This window comes from Acyrthosiphon pisum, chromosome A2, assembly GCF_005508785.2.
Source record: "Acyrthosiphon pisum isolate AL4f chromosome A2, pea_aphid_22Mar2018_4r6ur, whole genome shotgun sequence".
NCBI lineage: Eukaryota > Metazoa > Arthropoda > Insecta > Hemiptera > Aphididae > Acyrthosiphon > Acyrthosiphon pisum.
Window position 1 is genome coordinate 80,123,995 of NC_042495.1, and position 20,796 is coordinate 80,144,790.

The following is a 20,796-nucleotide window of genomic DNA, read 5'->3' on the forward strand; positions in this document are numbered from 1 at the left end:
ACCAATATTGTTTTAATCGTTAAATATTTGGGGACAGGTAAAGGGTAAAACATCAACGGTCAAAACTAAAATATTATATTATTATAATTATAATATTATCTACTATTTTACTTTTACTCTTATCAAAATAATATGTTTGTCTCCCTATACGTTTTTTTAGCGTATCACCGCAATAAGACCTCACAGCGTAAATTCCACTTTAAGAGACACTTGACATGGTATGGTAGACTGTAATCCTAAAATGTTGAGTGGTAAATAATAATAAAAACATAAATAAACACGTGTTCCTTCTTAAGAAAATAACTGGTGCTTTACTGTGAACCGAAAAAAGAAGTATAAAACTCCAATGCGGTATTCTATTATTATTAATAATAATAAAAAAAACACATATTATTATTTTGAGGCAATTATTTTCATTGATGTGTAATCCCGTTAACAATGAAAACCTCGTTATAGGAATATATTTTATACCAGAGAATTTAATGTAAAACTTTTTTATGTTATTCATCACTAACAGTTTTACACCATAATTGCATTTTACTACTGTTAAAATAATTGCCGTTTTTCCACATAAGTCGTTAACATCAAACGTTTTAAATGCAAAAAAAAACATTTTAAATATATTATATTTATTTAAATCACTTGTAATAAACAACAATAATAATATTCAATGTAGGTAATTCACTGTTAAGGACCTGACAATTGGTCCTTTTTAATATTGTGTCATTAGAAACATTTTATAATTCTATGTAATATGGTTGAGTATGGTTATAGGTAGGTACAAAGGTACCTATTTTGTAAACTGTAACCAAAGAGAAAAATATTTTTTCTTTATATAATGTTAAATCAATTCATGATCAGAAATAGGTTAGATTAGGTTTTGTTGATGTTTTAATGGTACCTCGTACCTAAAACTTTAGTTTCTAGACACCTTAGACGCAGCTATATTTTATAATCTATATAACATACTTATATAATATCTATATATATAATAATAATCTAATTATTATTCTATAATCTATATTATAGATTATAGAATATAACTTCGTATAAACACTATATAGTACACAACTTTAAAAAAATCATAAAGTATTCTATACCGGTTACCTACAATATGCATTCGTTATGTTGAAATAGGATAGTTGCATATTGTACCTAAAAGGTTTAAAATAAGTGGGAGGTGGGAGATATTCAAATTTTTTAAATGCTGTATGCCATGTTTTATTGTTTCTGTCTCTAAATAAATTGATTTATATAGGTATCTATAGCCGGACTATTGGTCGACGGTCGTATTTTTTTTTCTTTACTTCAATTAGGTAGGTAGGTAGGTAAATTATAAATTATGACTTATATAATATTTTATATGAATATATTATTTTCATAAAAGCTATAATGCTTCGTTTAAATTTAAAATTTTTCAAAGGGATGTGAGCCACGTGTGATTTTTGAAAAAGCGAACAGAAAAAAAAGATATTGGAATAGCTAGTGTCCCTCCACCTTCACACAACTTTAATCAACAATTTTTAATCAAAGTTCCATATTATTAATTACTGTGCTCAATAAATAGAGTGTAGTGTTAAGCATATAATCTAATAATCTAATATATAAAAATCTCGTGTCACGATGTTTGTGGTTGCACTCCTCCGAAACGGCTCGACTGATTTGAATGCAATTATTTTGTATACTTGGTAGGTATGAAAATAGTTCGTAAAGTATTTTCTACCCTCCTACCACCAACCCGGGTAGGTGCTCAAACGGGGATTTTGAGATTTACGGTGGACATTTTTGTTTAGAAATGGTTGTTTTATAGGAGAAATAATTAGTAGAAATTAGTATTTATAATTTGGTTGCCATTGGTTAATTGGGCAGATCAGGTGAAAGCATGCTCAATCAAATTTTCGCACATTGCCTACTTGATATGCTGTCGCGAATTGTCCGAAAATCGTACCAGGGAGGCTGAGCTGCACCCAGAGTTGAAAAATCACAATTTTTTTTTTTAGTTTTAATTTTTTACTGTCTACGGAGTTCGTGGGATCATCAAGTATTATTGTAAAATTGTGAATAATTGTTGCATGACGTATAATAAATGTGTGTGAATCCCTACAAATTACTCTCATACTAAACTGTTTTGAAAATCATTCGTATTATAAGTACCATTAAGTTATTCATTATTGTATAATATTATGTGATCGTCATTTGTAAGTCATATTAAAATAATTAAAAGTGTACTTAATTTTGAGGTATTAATTTATATTATATTAATACAATTATATTTAAAATGCCATAATATATATTATGAAGTCAATTATATTTGTAATTAAGGGTCTTCGGGAGAAGCGTATTGAGTTTGGGTGCCTGAAAAAGTACAAACAACTTGCACGTTTAATTTAACTTGATATTTACAAATTAATTTCAAATCAATGGGTATTGTAATAAAAGAACATAATTTAGTTGATAACCTTTATAGTTTTAATTAATATTATAATAGTATATGCAATGAAATATTATTTTATAAGCTCAACAATATACCTATATAATTAAAAAAAATAAAAATATATACGTCTCTGTAAAATAATTGAAAGAAATATCGATTTAAATCATATCATATTATTTTATTATTATCTCGTGTACGCAAAATTCTATTATAATTATTTTATTCTTAAAATGTTTAAATTAAATTATTTTCTATTGTTTATCTATATTATATTCTAATTATTTAAAATACCACTATCAATCTAATATTAAAAATGTTAGAAAATATCGATAGAGCTATAATATGCTTATATTAAAACTATTTTAATGACCGCTCATAACAGTATTAAGCGTTAAGTTCAAAACGAAGTTATCACTTTTTATTGAGTATGACATGCTATGGTTGTACCCACACTGCAGTATACACATTTTATCAATACTAAAACATTATAAATATTCGATAATCATAATATAAAACTTATTACTGTGGTTTGGGCATTCAATTATAGTAAACTTTCTTTAAAAAACCGTTTCATTTTTTCCCCCGTTAATCTAATCCTAGGAATTTAGAAAAGTTTTTGAAATTCAGCGAGTATTGCTTTAATAATGTTTTTACGACTTTTCAACTTTTTTTGGCAAAATATTCAAAATTAACAACTATACAGCCAAAATGTATTCGAACATTACTAATAACTACTAATATTCATTCTTACACAATTAATATTATTAATTTCAATTTAGACACATTCAAGACCATTTCAATTCGCAAAATGCCGTGTAATATTTTCAGACCGTTACGTATTGTGTCTGACATCATCATATCCTCGTGCAGTACTGACTATTATAATTGGTATATTCGATAAATTTAGACGTATCGGTGCTTGTGTTTGTTTATATTAAAAAATAACCCTGTATAATGTATATACATTAATGGGAAAAATATACAACTAATTTGTAGTGGGTACCAACATGTTACACGTGATGCTATAATAATAACATAATGCAATAATATTATGTGCATTCGTGCTATGATTCATGAGCGTTCTATGATGTTATTATATTTTATTTGTGACACATAGGCACTGCAGTACATTATATAGGCTACGACAGTGAGTGTTATTTAAAACTGTTATCGCTGGACAAGGGTTTGCTAAAGTAATCAAAGATAAGTCACCCGCCCTCGTTTCAATGAAGTTTGTACACCATTAATTTTTTTGTTTGCTGACATCAAGTCAACTCCCCCACACAAAAGGCGAAGGGATGATCTACAGTTCTGAAGGGATATCCGTGTGAACACGATGTTGTTATGCGTCCATGTACGCGTTATGGACGCATCCCCTACAAAACGTCGTGTTCACGTCTTCAAACCGCTTTTTGATAAAAGTCAAAATTCTCATTGTCTTAGTTAGTATCTACATAATTTTTTTCAACGGTTTACAACGATAAGTTATTATTATTTTCGTATAATATAATGGGTCATAAAAAAATGTAAGAAAAAGTTTTAAGTTTTTTTTTAGCATTATGATAAAAATATTATAGCTCATAATAATATTGTCAATTCAAGGTTTTTCATTGATACTGCTGCAACAGTCGTAATATTATATAAAGCAATTAAAATTTCAAAAAAACATATTTTGCGTACCAAGTTGGATTGGCGTGTATCTAATATTTTGCCTTTGAAGACATTGTAGTTTTAACTTAATGTGCTGCAGAGATAATATAATATATTTTATTGAATTAATTTATTATTTTATTTTTGCAAGTCTCTGAACCGTAATCAGACCATAATAACAATAATATTAAGTCTATCAATAAATCAAAGCTTATTGTCACGATGAAGATAATACTTTCCAAATATTCTTGGTTTGACGAAAATCATGTTACATATTATTTCCTACGTTCTCTCGAAAACTCTTTGTTTCTAAATCAGATTTCATCGGGATGAGTTCAGTGTCACGAAATCGAAGTATTTTATATTTTAATATACAACCAAATATTAAAAACAAAATATTATAATAAACGCCTAAAATTGTGTAACCTGTCAACCTCATCAACTATATAGTATTATACCATGTTATATAGGTATTACCTATAGGCAAGTAGATTCGATACCATTCGAATTTGCTGTAGGTCATTATTATATTCACTAAAGTATTAAACCACATCAGGTCACACCGTTTAAAATATTATAACATGATGTAGGTCAGTGGCGTCATTTGTGGGATGCAAGGGTATGCAAATGCATCCCATGATTTTTTTTAACACACTTTTTGTGGAGATTATATTTTCATAAAATTATAGTAAAAAACAAATAACAATAATTTTGTATTTTTTTTTGATTTGTCACAATATTTTGTGGATCACCAATAGTTTATTCATAGTTCTATAACAATAATTTTAACACTGCCTGTTAGAACTGCTTCCAATGAACGCTTTTTTTCGACATTGAAAAGAGTGAAAAGTTATTTGCGCTTAACTATGGAAGGTAACAAGTTAAGTGATTTAATGGTTATTGCAACTGAAAAAGAAGAAGCTGATACACTAGATCTTAATGAAGCAGTTGATCGTTTCGCTAAATTAAAATCTAGAAGATTTCCTTTATTGTAAATTGTAATTTATTAAATTATATTTAAATATAGGTACATTACTTATTAATTATATATTATTTGGTTTATAGATATTTTTATATGAAGCTTTATATATAGCTGTGGTGATCCATATAATAATGTGTTAAAACAAACTAAAAAACATTTTTGTTAACAAAATTATTGTTATTTGTTTTTTTATAATTTCTATAAAATTATCTACATTTACACTAAAAGTGTGTTGAAAAAAATTCATTGGATGACTCGAGTGACTGGTATTACTTTAGATTTTCAATATTGGTTTTGCATCCGATGAAAGAATGGGAAATGACGCCCCTGATGTAGGTAACTATACTATATTGGCCAACCGTGTCTATTCATCCGGACTGCACAGACGTTACTCACAGACTATAATATATCACTAGACTATCGGCCGAGTATCGAATCGATCGATCGACGTGACAATAATAGTCATATAGAAAGTACCTAGGTACATATATAATATTATGTTCGCTTATTTGTATAATATAGACACGAGTTCGTCTGCGGTTTGAACGATTTTCGGTAGTAACATTTATGTAGTTACGAATAATATAATACATGCTACGTGCGATATAATATTACAGTAAGCGTGCGGCGACTATGCGCGATTTCCGCTGAACTTTCCCATTACAAAACGTAGGGTACCTACACAACTATTATTATAATATTATTATTATTATGTAGGTATACCATACATACCGCACTGCACACGAAGCGGTCCATCATCGGCGGAGGTCGTCCTACACTGTTTGTACATATAATGTTGTATTGGCGGCGGCGGCGGTGCATGCATGGCATGATGATGATACGGCGCGGTATATCGTACGTACACGTTTATTATATATTATATAGGTACCTATAAAGTATAGATACGGGCATTTATTATACGCGCATACGTTATAATATGGATAGGTTAATATACGTAAATAAAACTGGCTGCGAGAATGAATAATAATAATAAATAAAAAAAAAAAAAAACAACAACTATACGTAATATATTGTATAAATCTTTCTATGATGATGATCATTGTCGGTTTGTGTGCACACACGCACACACATAACATAATATATAATATAACTGGCGGGTAATATACGCGTACGCAGGTACGAAATGAAACAAAAACGTGCAAGCCCTTAATCGAAACTGGTCTAGTTATGTTTGCCGGCGGTTTGGGTCTCATGTTGTTCACATATATAAGTTACACACACACACACACACACACACACATTCACACAAATAAAATATATACACACACACGACGTCGAGTCGTCCACATGAGATGCACACGCAGAAAGACGGACGGCGGCGCTGGTATATAATAATAATAATAATAATAATATAGGCGCACATAACAATATTATATATACAATACGAGAGCACCACGCCGAGTTAGGTACTCGTCGTGACTCGGTCGGCACTAAACATCGATTAGACGCAATTATTTACAATTATGATGTCTCGCAATCACGAGATCGTGTGTGATTGTTTGCTGGATGTGTGTGTGTGTGTGTGTGTACGTAGTTATATATATTATACATGTCGATCTACCGCCATGATCAATTTTGTTTTAAAACCCAATCGACCGCTATGGCGCTATCTCTATCCGTCGTTTCGTATAATATACGCGGGACAGGCATACAATCCTTTTTCACATTATCGTCTCTATATTATACCTCCGTAGGTAGGTACCTATATTATAAATATATAGTAATTCTGTATCGCTGCCACAATTATTTGCCAATCCGCCGATGATTATTAGACGGCGGTGGCGCGTACATTCGATTTCCCACGATGTGTGTCCGTTAGCGCAATGCCAATCGGTCAGAGAAACATATATAAGACGTGTATAGGTACTGACATTTAATGATACAGGTAGGTTCATCAAATAATCTTATCGTTTTGTCCGCTGTTCTATTTAAAACGATATTTCGTTTTGTGCCAAAGTGAAAGTAACAAAAGTATAATATATGGGCCGCTTTTTTTTTATCATTATCATATTATTATCTTTTTTTTACCCATTCGATTTTTAATCCGTCTCACACGCTTACCCTCTCGTCCACACGATACGCTCCATCCGTGTGTTTGCGGTGACCTTAAGGCCAATAATTGGTCCGAACTGTCTCAGTTTTTTTCCATCCAAAGCGTTTAAAGTTTTAACTACCTATATAATGATATCCATTACCTACCATACTGAATACTGATGTTAACATTTTATAAGCGGTATTATATTGTATAGAATACTATCATTCATAAACACAATGTAATATTTTTTTTTTTAAACAAATAGTACATTGCCTGTTATGACTGATTATTTTGTTTTAATTTTTCGTCTGTGAAACACATGGCTTATTCTAAGGATTACTCTTAACTGCGCAAAGTGACAGTCAAGTGACTATTGATCAAAAGAGAGAGTGGAGCGCTTCAGCAGAACATGTCACCATTCATTAGTCGACGACTAAAAAGAACGTAGGTACTTTTTGTCCATTGTAAAACCACTGTTCAAACATTCTTCAATTTAAAAATCAAATTTAGGTGTTAGATATAAGAGTCAAAATTTACGTTCGATCTTAATTATGTTCGATTTAAATTTAATTGCACATATAACAAATAAAAATATATTTTCAGGTTTCTCATCATTGCCATTAATAGCAATTTTCATTGGGTATGCTGGACAAAATATAGCGATATTTTTGCTGAACATAAAATGTCCTCTATATAAAAAAACTATACTGAACGAATTTGCACAAATAACGTACTAATAAACGTACCTATTACAGTCTCTTTTCTTATGAAATAATGATAACACTAAAATATAATGCTAAAAATATTTATTATTATTTAATATAAACAAAGAAATTGCTTAATAAAATTGTTGATATAGGTAGGTAAATTACGTCCAATGACAGCTAACTAGGGGTATTTATTATTTAGATACTTTAAGATACATACGAGTGACGATCACTGTTCCTTGCATGATCAGAAAATAAACGATCTAAAATCATGTTTTTATGGCAATTATATATAATATGTATTTGACAATGAATTCGATTTGCCTTCAGCGCAACCAATTTTACGGAGACAACACGTCATGTGTGTGAGACGTCTTCTTACACGACACTTAAGTAAATAATAATAAATGATAGTCATATAGTTCCAAACCTTAACCGTTTGGCTGTGAAAGAACATTGTAATCTAAATGCACTATTTAGAAATTAGAATTGTTGCAATTAATTAGAATACTATATTTGAGTCAGTTATTCGTATAATATTTTAAGAGTCAATTAATAACAAAAATATTAACTATTCAAAACATATTTTACGTACGAATCTATAGCTTTATCAACCACCCATAAATATGCTCAAACGTGCTTTAAATAATAAGCTAATCTAACTAATTTATAATTATTTTTATTTGTAGATAGTCTTGATAATTAAATACAATATATTGTTAATATTTCTTTATTAGATTGTATCATATTTTTATAAAATATAAAATTATTAAGTGTAGTAAGTTATAAAAGTTATACAACAGAGAACTAAGTCAAGTTTTACAAGTTGTATTGTTTAATCTATTATTAGGTAGGAACTCGTTAGTCGTTAGTTTGAAATGTTGTAATCAAAATTCGTTCTGTGAGATAAATTTACCGTTGGTTTTCTGGTTAAAAACTTATATACTGGTTTTACGAAAAACAAATTTTAAATGCATGTGGTACGGTTGGATTATATTTATAGAGTACGAAATCATTGTTTTTCCAATAGAAGAAAATTATATACCTAAAAATTAGATAGGTATATTAGTCGTGCACAGGAATTGTTCAGAGACAGTGTTATTGGACAATAACCAAAATTCTATTAAAGAATCGTCACGAATATCGAAACTGTTGTAATCGTAGAGATATTTTTATTTCTTCTGTTAGTGTATATTATACATATATTATATTATATACTCTTACCAAACAATACTGCATAGTATTTGGGATGAAGATTTTAATTTTATAAATAAAACATTTCTAAATTGAAGAACGGCGGTGGTAAGAAAATACAACGAGCAACGTATATATTATATTTAAACCTTTAAAAACCAAGTAACAGTGGTGGTGGTGATGGTGTAGTGGTGGCAGGGTCGTCGCGCCGAAGCCATTAATTGAACTTTTAAAAAATGCAAAAATCAATAGTTCTTAAAGCCGATGAGGTTGTTTTTTCCACTCTTCCTTGCCACCGCCTCCGGTTTTTTGTTTTAGCGCACCGGCGACGGTTCGTTCTGCTTCCTTCTTTTCTTCGTCTCCTCCCTCTATCTGTGGTAACCCCCTCACCACACACACTCACACACACAGGTCGTTCATCACCCTCGCCTTGCACCACTCTCCCTCATATACGCGTATGTAAATATTCGCCAAGCGCCTAGTAATAAAGTTCAAGGAAAGAGAGCCGGTAGTGTGGGCAGCTGGGCGTGTGCGCACGTGTGTGAGTATATATGAATGAATGTTGGGGGTTTGGGACGATGGGGGTGTAAAAAAAATAAAAAAAAAGGGGAGAAAAACGAAATACGCACACACATACCAAAAAAAATTAAAAAAAAAGCACCATGGCAACCAAGACGTGTTTTTTCTACAGCATAAAAGAACCCAAGGGGTTGCCTTTAATTTCGCTTTAATCAGACGGTTTGCAATTAGCATCAAGAAGGAAGAGGCACGCATGATAAGGAAGGGCGGAAAAAAGAGAACGTCGGCAGGCGTGTGCGGCGGTTGTGGAGCGGGTTGTGTGGTGGTGCGGAGGGACCCCAGTTTTTTACACATTCGCTCGTTTCCCCACCCCCACCTGCTTCCGTTCATTCTTCTCTTGCTTTCTCTCATTTATATACCCTCCTTCATTTCGGTCGGCCAGATTTTAACGATTTTAAAGAAGAAGCGGCGGCAGTAAGAAGTATAAAATAAAAAAAATACAAGAGACACGCGCGCGCATACATACTCACGCACATACACACTTCCACAAACATACACACACACATATACACACACACCGCGCGCGCGCAAAGCTCACACACATACACGTACGCTAAAAGAATGAGGTAAGGGTTAGTTTTTAAACCCTTCTTTTAGCGCTTACAACAGAGAAAAAGAAAGATAAAGACACAAATATTTCGTGACTGAGTGAGAGGGAGTGAGATGGAGATAGAGAGCAAGAGAGTGATGCGATGAAAGAGTGGGATAAGGTATATATAAAAGTAAAAGAAAGAGGGGTTGATGAGTGGTATATGTGTGAGTGTGCGTGCGTGTGTGTGTGTGTGTGTGTGTGTGTGTGTGTGTGGAGAAGAAAACAAGGATGAAAAAACCACCTACCCGTTAGCCTGCACACTGATGCTATATACGCGCGCTATCTCATCACCGCCGTCCACTTTCTCGGGAATTTCTTTATTCATTTTCTTAGCTCGCATAATATCTCTCATGTATGCAAAACAGCAGCCCGTGGCAAGGGGAACAGGAGGCGGATGAAGCGAAGAATTTCTTTTGAAAAACCGACGGACGTGAGCGTAGGGGTGGAATGCTCGTGGATTCTGTTGTGGAGGGGTAGAGGGGTTGCAACTTTTGCGTCCGTTTTTTAATGGCAAAGTCGTGTTAATGAATAAAAGTTTATTTCCATATATACATAAGAAAAAGAGGCGAATGAGCAATTGTGCTGTGCACCCTCTCCGCCTTACCCCTTAACTCACACACACATACACACACACACACGCGTACACCCGCGTGCTAAACTCATTCCACCACTCTCGTTCAACTTGCGTCCGCTCTCTTTCTGTTTACGTTGGCGACTTATTAGATTGCCAACTGGGTTGACAGTGAAAAATAAGAGTAGCTCATTAATTATTGCGAGAGCAAGGAATTGGTAGACAGCAGCCTGCATTTTGTAGCGAACGGAGAGACGACGACGACGATGATGGCGGTAGTGGCAGAGGAGAGAATGAGTGAGTGTGAGAGAGAGAGAGCGAGAAATAGAAAGAGAGAAAGCAGTAGTATTGCCATTTTTAAGATTTAATTAAAACGTGCGATTTTTGGCATTCGTTATGACACATAAATAAGGAAACTTTTAGCCGAGAAGGGGAAACTGATTCCTGTTAATTTTTCATTTGCCAATACACAGAGAAAAACTTCTCTTCTGTTCCGCTCCAGCCACCGCCAGCCGAGCAAAGACATCAAATGTTCGCCGCTACTGCAGCGTCCCATAGAAATTTGCCCGCACCATTGTCAATGTCCCCATTATAATAATCCCGGTTGAATATCTCAGTCTTTCTGTGTAGGGTAACGCACCACCACCACCGCCGCTGATGGTTATTGCGAGACATTATCATTTCGCAAAAGAAACTATACACGCCAACTCGAGAAGTCAAAAATGCATTTTGAATAATTACTGTCAAAACCAATGTTCACTAATATATACGTTATTTTATATACGTTTTGAAGCTTAAAATAAAGACCATAATAATTGGAAAGGCACAGTTACCAACAACAGTTATTATCTAACGGAAAAATATTATAGTACCTATGAAAACAAAATACAACTTTGGTAATGTGTGGTTTTACTTAAATGTAATTAATATAAATATATTTCCAATCCATTAAAATATTATAAAATTACTTAAAAACTAGGTATACAAATATGTACGTTGAATTATTTAAACATTAGTTGTTGTGATCGACGATGTCATGGACAATTGGGTTTTAAAAAGTCTTACAGTAGTTTTCAAAATAATGAAGCAATAATTACGAATTAATGGACGAATAATTTAAAGTTTTTATGATAAGTCTAGTTGATATCATAACTTTTTTTATGTTGTAAAGATATTTGCATTTTATTTTAAGGTTTTCATAGCGTGGCATTTAGTTATAATAGTCTACCTATTATATTTAACTTTATGAATTTTAAGTAACATATTATTATTAAAATCACATATTATAATTATAATTATATAAAAAAAAATATCTATTTATTTATTATGATATTTTAGTTATGTGAGAAAAGTGTATTGTAATTATTTAATTCATTAATTGTATGAACTATTTAATGAATTTGTATTTCAAATTTTGAACTTGCTGCCTTATGGCCCAAAACCATACGGCTATTTTATAAATTTGACCTATAGTGTTATATAAATATTTAATATTATTAAAATGTAAGAATATTGTAATGATATAAATTGTATATATAGGTAATATTAATAAAACTGTAATGATATATCATAATTATAATTACGTTTATTTAAGCACCTTTTAGTTATTTGTAGTGTATCTAATGTTTTTCTTATAGGTATACAATATGGAATATGGTTCACTATAATGTTCACTAAAAATTACGTTATTTTATTATAGATTGTTATAATTTAAAAACTTACATTTGAAAATATGCGTTGGATAAAATTAGTACCTATGCGAAAATCCGATAAGACTTTTACCGTTTACGATCCAATACAAATATTTAAATATAGATAAAAAAAAATGTATGCTCACGCCTCGCGCGTTACGTTACGTGAATAATAAAAGCGTAAGGTATAGTACCTGAGATTAAAAAAAATAAAAAATAAATAAGCTTACGGGATTAAATTTGAAAATAAGAAACGAATCCGGTATATTCTTAAGCGTGCACTACTATAATAATAACCACTATTATCCGGATTGACCTAGATTAAAAATGTTATCTGCACACCTACAACAGTGTGAACCACTTTGTATTGTGCTATTATAGTATTATCGTTGTTCATCGTCTCAAAACCTAATTAACCACTTGTAAAAACAAGAGCGTGCGCGCACACACTGCACACGTCTTATATGGTCTTATATGGTCATATATTATTATTTTTACAGACGATATATGAGCTTTGCCGCCGTCACCGATTGATCGGATAGATGTTCCGAAGCACTTAGCAGTTAACACTGCATGGTTATCAACTTATCGTATCGTAGTCTGCGGTTTTGTTTGGGTTTAAGTAAACTGGAACAATGGAGTTTTACCAATAACAAGTACCTATAGTACATGTATTGTGTATAAGTGGTACAACATACACACAGAGCTTGACTTGGTGGAACGCTGCAGGAAAACTGAGTACCACAACTTCGTAATAAGTAATAACTATTCAGATATTTTGAATGGTCTTATTTTTTTTTCGAATAATTTATTTAGAATTGTTTTACAAAATAACAGTTACTATACATTTTTTAAGATTCTGGTTTTTATTTGTACCTGTGTACTATAGCCCTGCACGGGCCTAACTTTTGAAGTCCAAGTCCGTCCAAAATACAATTTTACTAATGATACCCGGCCCGGCCCGATTCATTTCTTTTAAATATACGGTCCAGCCCAGCCCAATACGTTTAACTTAAATATATATTATTATATAGTGTATACTTAGGAGGACCCAGTCCAAATTTACACTGAAATATATGGACTTGACCATATATTCAAATGGTTAAAGACCACTGCTCTACTGTGTACACTATTACCTAACAAGTATTATCTAGTACTTAAATTGTGTAAAGTAAATAGTAAAGAATAAAAAAAAAATCGGTAGTCTAAAGTATTCAGTATACTATATCAATCTTCGTTTTATTCAAAATACAAAATAAATAGATATAAATAAATTAAATTTAAATAAAATCATTTATCAATTAATATTATAAAATATAAATGAAGCCCTGCCCGAACAACTAATACTGAAGTGAAGGGCCAGGCCCAGCCCGAACCCGATTTCGGTGACACCAAGCACGGTCCGGCCCGAGCCCGGCTTCAGGCCGGGCCAATCAGGGGATACCAGTCAGGGGAAATAGTCATCCAGAATGTGGGTATGATTGAGGTTAAGTTAGGTTAATTGAGGTATGAGAAATATTAGAAAACTCATAATATATCATAGATACATACTACATAGGTTATACACAAAACCGTAATACCTTTAAATATGATAAATAAAATTATTTTATTTTTGAACCTAAAAGTACCTTTTTAATTTAAAAATTCCGGTTCGGTTTCGGTTCTTTATTATATTAAAATAAAGGTTTCGGTTCCGGTTCCGGTTCTTAATATTTTAAAGGTTCCGGTTCCAGAAACGGTTCCTTTAGGTTCGGTTCCAGTCCCTGGTTTAAAGTTAGAATTACGACAAAATTCGTTGAAATTACTCAAATTTGGAAATAATTTTGTAACTAAAAATTTACGAAATTTAGTGTATACAATATTTTCTTGTAAAGATCTGAGTTCAAATTTGGACAAAATTAGATATTTAATCGAAGGATAACAAATATTCGTTATTTTGTTGTAATTCAAAAACATTATTAATGGGTACTTGAAACTGTTAACGTAAATTATTCTACGTAACAAACTATTATAATAGCAATATGAATATACTTATGTGCTGACAAACCGTCTTCGATCAGAATGATTTTTCGTATAGGTACAGTGATTGAATTAAAATTTAACACATATAATATTACAGTGACTTACTTCTCATTGACGAGGAAAACTTGACACCTCCAGACCTCCTGTATAGCAAAGCGGTTACCGCTACTTTCCACCTTTTTAATTTTTATTATTACACGTCATTAAATTAAAAATTTTTTATAATTATCTTCTTATATAATATTTGAGTCATAAGAATTCATTAAATTTTACAACGTCACAATTTTGTACATATATTTAAATCTGAAATCGTAAAGGTAAATATTAAATTCAAATTATTTTTTATTCATGCTCAGTGCTTAATAATTAACTATATTACGTAATATATTTTACAAATCTTTTTCAAATATCTATACTTTATAGTACATATTATATTTCTATCCACATAAATATGATGTAGATACAGATGTCCTTTTATTAAAAAAAAAATTATTATCAAGTTATGTATTAGACATTTGTATAAAAACTAATAAAATGTAATACAAGAATTTAATATAATTTAATTTTGATAAAAGTAGTAGGTAAGTACTAAAGAAAAACCTTCATTACTTTTGATGAATTTTTATTTATTGTCTGTGGAATAAACTGTTAGATCCACCATTAATATATTTGAATTACGTTTTACTACCTATGTCAGTTTTTTTTATGTAAGGAAATCCATTCAATCAGTAATGTAATTTTTAGGTCGCAAGGTGTACAATGCTAATATATGTATATCGTAATTATTTTGCGATAAAGTGGTTGGATTTTTGTATCTATTTATTAATTATCGGTTAATTAGCATTCCAAAGAAGAATGTAAAATATTTCACTGCATCCAACAACTACAGTTAAATTACACTTTTAAACATTTATCAAAAGCATAACTCAATAATCAATATTCAATACATATATTGAAAAGCTTCATATTCGGTATTCCATAATTTATTGTTTTATAATTAAGTCCTTTTAAAATATCAACAATATTTTGTTATTTTCTTTCTATAGATACTTCGCGATTTTATGATCTATGACTACCCAAAACTTGTTACCAAACGGAAAATGTATTACCTAAATGGTTTAAGTTATAATTTTTATTTTGGGTGGAATACCATAATAATAGATAATTATATAATAGGTAGTTTTTTTAAAACATTGAAACATTAAAATATGTTTATTGAAAACTAAAACGACAAAAAGGTTATTTAACTAAAAAAAAAACAGACTTTTGGTATTCGACATAAAATGCGCTTCTATTAATCGTAAAAGCTACGTCGATGCTATACCAAGTACCTACAAACCATTATGCGTGTATGATTAACCTAACTTAAAATGCTTGAATACATTTTGAAATAATAAATAATAAAGCTAAAATATTAGCTATATTGCCATATTGGTACCTGCAACTTTAGAAACAGTTTTATCTCTTTATACTAGAAAATAATAATAACATAGGGGGATGGAGTGGCCGAGCGGACTAAAAGGTTGGTTGCAATGCGCACCGTCGCTACTTCGAATCTCGGTCATGGGCGGCACTTCTCTTCGGACAGACACCAGTATCCCCCAACCAGACATGGCAGATACCTTTAGGTGCCTAAACCAAAATTCTGCCAAAAACAAACACACACGTGTAAAAAAATCTATAGTACCCTCCACCACAGTATCACAGGCTATATAGCCATTATAATGACCTTAGCAATTAAAGCCATAACCATGATAAAAATAATAATAATAATAATAATAATAACATAATATAAAAAAAATTTAAAAAAAAAAACATTGAAGCTAATTTAATCATTGCTTCGCTTAAAATCTATAATAATTAATAATACATTTTAACCTACCTCAATATTTGTAAATTTAAATTTAAAAACTTATTAAAATGACAAGTTCTTAATATAAGGATATAATTCTGGACACTTGTCACTGGCTTACCTTAAACAAATGTACATAGTTCATTATAATTTATAATAGAATTTCAAAGTGACAAATCATATTATTATTATTAAATTATTATATCATATACAGATATCACAAATACACATAATGTTATACAATTATATTTCCTAAAAATTATTTTTAACCAGACGTTTCACTATAAAAAAAAAACTAACTTGACAATACTTTTTTAGAATAATTTGTTTGTTATTACTTATTATACTTTAGGGAGTTCCAAACTGTTTGTGTTGCCCAGAGCAAGAGTCTATATAGGATCCAGAGCTGTAGAGTCACAGTATCGTTATAACTTGGTCTGTTTGGTTTTAGAGTTAATATTTTATACTGCACTTCCAATCGAATTTTGACCATGTATTAACAACAAATATAATTATCATTGTCTTGTTTAAACGTATTCGATTAATAAATCGTTTATGGAATATGCTTTTATCGTTTAATAATAATCGTTAATGAACACTTGGTTATTAATTATTTACAACCGCAAGTGTTCATTAATGATAGATTGCGACCCTGATTTTCTCCGTAGTCTGTAACGAACGGAGATCGCCAAAAGTGACTGGACTAGCAACAAAAATAATTCGGTAAGCAAAAATTAAATTGAAAATGAAAATAATACCACACTATGGGTCAACGCTAACGGCGAGATGGGACGGTTTAAAAAAAAACTACGTTGGTGTGCAAATTGATTTTCAAACACCGCCTGAGCGATTTTATAAGGTGTTCAAACATGCACAATTTTTTGTACTCACTAATCTTTTGTACCTTTATAGGTCCTCTCTCATCATACGGCACAATAATAATTTTAATGGCTGTGATATTTTTTCCCTCCGTCAGAATAGCAAAAATTGCAGTCCCCTCACCACTGACCGTTGCTTTATAATATGTACATTTTATAAAATATACTTTGTGGCTTTAGCATTCATTACATTGTTTTATCATACCTTGCATTCAAAACAACAACAATAAAAAAACAACGGTAACGAAGACATCATTGTCATCATATTTTTGAGCAACTTTATAAATTTATAATGTTCAATATAACCTACACAGTACACATATGTTCTACCATAAAATTTAATGGTTTTTTTTTGTATAAATATATATAATTTACCATTAAAAAATTTGATAAATATTAATTGAAGTAGGTACAACTTTAGAATTTGAAAGACTATATTAATAATATACATCATACTAATGTATGACTATTATAAATTGTATTATAGGTACATTAGTTACAACTATAATAATATATCGTATGAAATATAATAAAATGTATTTCACATAACAAATTAAACATTCTTAACAATATTACAAAAGATATCACAAGACACAAATACGATCATACAATATATTATTATCTACTTATTATTTTAATATTCAACCCAAGTAAAAAAAAAAATTTGATTTATTAATAATATTTTTTATAGCCCCTTTTGTTTATGAAGTGTTCCAGAGAGGGTACTTTCAATTAACACTTAAATTATACATTACAATGTACCTATTATACCTACAACTTTTTTTATAAATATTATTGTTACATTTTGTAGTGGTAAAGGAAACTGCATTAAAAAAAAAGTTGAATGGATTACAAAACTCGACAATTATAAATTTAATATCATACTTTAAAAATTATTATTATATTTTAAAATGCCTTACGATTATGTACTCATATTACTAATAGATGATTACGTAATATTTTGCGTAAATTCGTTTTCTTCGTTTAATTAAATGTAAGTGTTAACTAAGGCTTACAAAAACAAGTACCTACCTAGTCGTAGTAATAGTACCTACCTAATTTATTATTAAATTTAAAACTGTATAAATACGCTTTAAGTTGTTGTGTCGTATGTTGTAAACTCAAATATTAATCCATCGTAGGTGAATTGAATACTGATAAAACAAAATATAGGAATTCTTTTAAAAAAAAAGTTCAACTCATCCGACGAGAGAAACTCTGCCATCGGCAATAATATTGACAGTGACCACGCACGCGTGTGTTGTAATATAATTTGTAGCCGTCTAAGGTGGTAGAGGGATCGTGACTAACCCCCTTCCATACGAAAGTCAAAAGTTGACAGTCAGCAGATTTTTAATTACATTTTTTTTTTATCTATATTTAGCATTTAAGTAGATACTTTATGCATTTTTACATTTTTATTAGTTTTATTATGTACCTACCAATTATATTATCCGAAAAATCGGCATGAATGAAAATAGTGTAGTCTTCTTCTTCTTCTTCTTTGGCTTTTTACAGGTTATAAAAATGTTATTTAGTATAGATAGTTATTAAGTTTTTTTTTTTAAATTCTGAGCGGAGCGATGCATGTATTGATTTTACAATGATGTGTGTGTGTTTTTTTTGTTTTGTGTCTGTCATGGGGCACCGAAACAGTATCTTATTCGATAGGTAAGTTGGTGCATTGGGGTGGTCAAATGTTGTAATTCAAAAACGAATAACTGTAGATACATGAACATTTTACTGAATGTCTATAATTTCATTTTCTATACACCATACACATTCTTTTTGAGCTGTCTACGGACATTTTCAATTTTAATTTTTTTAGTTTTTTTTCTTTAATTGTTAATAAAATTGAATAGTTTGGTAAAAAAAGCGTGAAAATTTAATATAAGGTTCCTGACATATTGTTACTTCATCAGTTGAAAATATAAAAAAGTACATAAGCACAATTCTTTTTAAGCATTTTATACCTAAGGATTGAAAATTTAAAACAAAGTTTCACGTAAACAGGTTATACATAAATTACTTTATTCACGATAATATCATCAAATACACTTATTAACATCATAGTTTGACTGACCGACTTCGCTCAGAATCGTTTTTCTTATGTAATGATATTAAATCATTGAATTCAAATTAAACACTATCCATAACAGTGACCCACTTGAAACCTACTATACAGCAGAGCGACACCCACTTGCCCACCTTTTTTTTGTTTGCATCTATTGGGAAATTTAACTATCTTATTTAGGTTTTTTTAAATATTAATTTCCTTGTTGATTTTTTTTCGCTAAGGAGTGTAACATTGTATTTAGTGTGGACTGTATAAGTGAACAGTTTGTGTGTTTTGGACTCACTATGCACCATATGAATGCCATATTTCGCTCAGAAAATTTAAAATACTTATTGACTTACAATATTGAACGCCACGTGGTGTATGGCACACCTCATAAATAATTTTAAAATAGAAAATAGAAATTGTAAGCTCTAAAATATTCAGTTACCTACAGTATGGACTACTGTATACAGTACCATATTTAACATCATTACTATAGTCTTTAACTTGGGTATCCAATTTATATTTAATATGGTATTGCATACAAAATAAAATCTAATATAGATGGGGACCACCACCATTTTATCGATATACCCCAACAGTTCCATTCTTGGCTATAATATCAATTACAAAAAAGTGACTTACAATATTTATTTTAACTTCAGATGCATTCTCGCTAAAACAAGACTCTTTAATATTTTAGAGAGCATGTAGTTTTATAAATAAAAATCTTCCTCCTTAAAAGTAATTTATTTGCATATAACATTATAATATCTATGTATTTAAATGGTAGGAATAAAAAAATTATGAAAAGAGGAGATGACAGGTTGAAACTTAATTTAATTTAATGAGAATTTTACAATTTTATTTAATAGGTATGGGTTACTTTTAATAATTTTAATTTGTTTAGGACTATATAATATACTAGCTGAACCCGTGCACTTCGTTGCCCATTAAAAACACCAACTCTATGTGACTCAAGCTTTGTTCAACTCGTTATTTAATATTCTGTGTGTGGTTTATCAAAATTTATCTTAACTTTTCCGTTGCCCGGAATAAAAATTCTGATTCGATGCAGTACATTATCAGATAGGCAATCTACCTGTGGTAGATTGCGGACACCGTGCTGTATGTACGTTAGTGCATGATTTAACTCTAAAGTATCAAAGTTATACCAAGTTTGTCGTTTTTATTTAATTCCACCTATGGTGATATATACGGAGATATTTTTAATGGAGATATATATAACGTTGTTTTGCCTAAAAGGTTTTTTTTAAATTAATTGGACCCAGTGAATTTAACGCCTTCAAATAAACTCTATAGTGATAATAAAATTCAAGAATTCTATGTAAATGAATTGTTACAGAAATCAGTTTAGTGCATTTTGATAAACAATGTTTTTAGTTTTGTTTTCTGGTGCAAAAATAAACAACGAAGACAGTTTGCCAACACGCGAACTGGCAACGTACAGCTGCCCGTGCGAAAAACATGGAAATTACAAATTGATCCCACAGACTTCCAACGATTGG

At 30.6% G+C, this 20,796-nt stretch overlaps 1 protein-coding gene across 1 annotated transcript in view; it reads left to right on the forward strand.

Moving 5' to 3' along the window:
• Positions 1-4,950: 4,950 nt before the first annotated feature.
• LOC100573715 (homeobox protein 13) overlaps positions 4,951-20,796 on the forward strand; it is a 191,866-nt gene continuing 176,020 nt past the window's right edge. Inside the window, exons 1-2 of the mRNA XM_029489993.1 lie at positions 4,951-5,075; positions 7,726-7,762. Of these exons, the coding sequence (XP_029345853.1) occupies positions 4,951-5,075; positions 7,726-7,762 (162 nt within the window). The remainder of the gene's footprint in view (positions 5,076-7,725; positions 7,763-20,796) is intronic.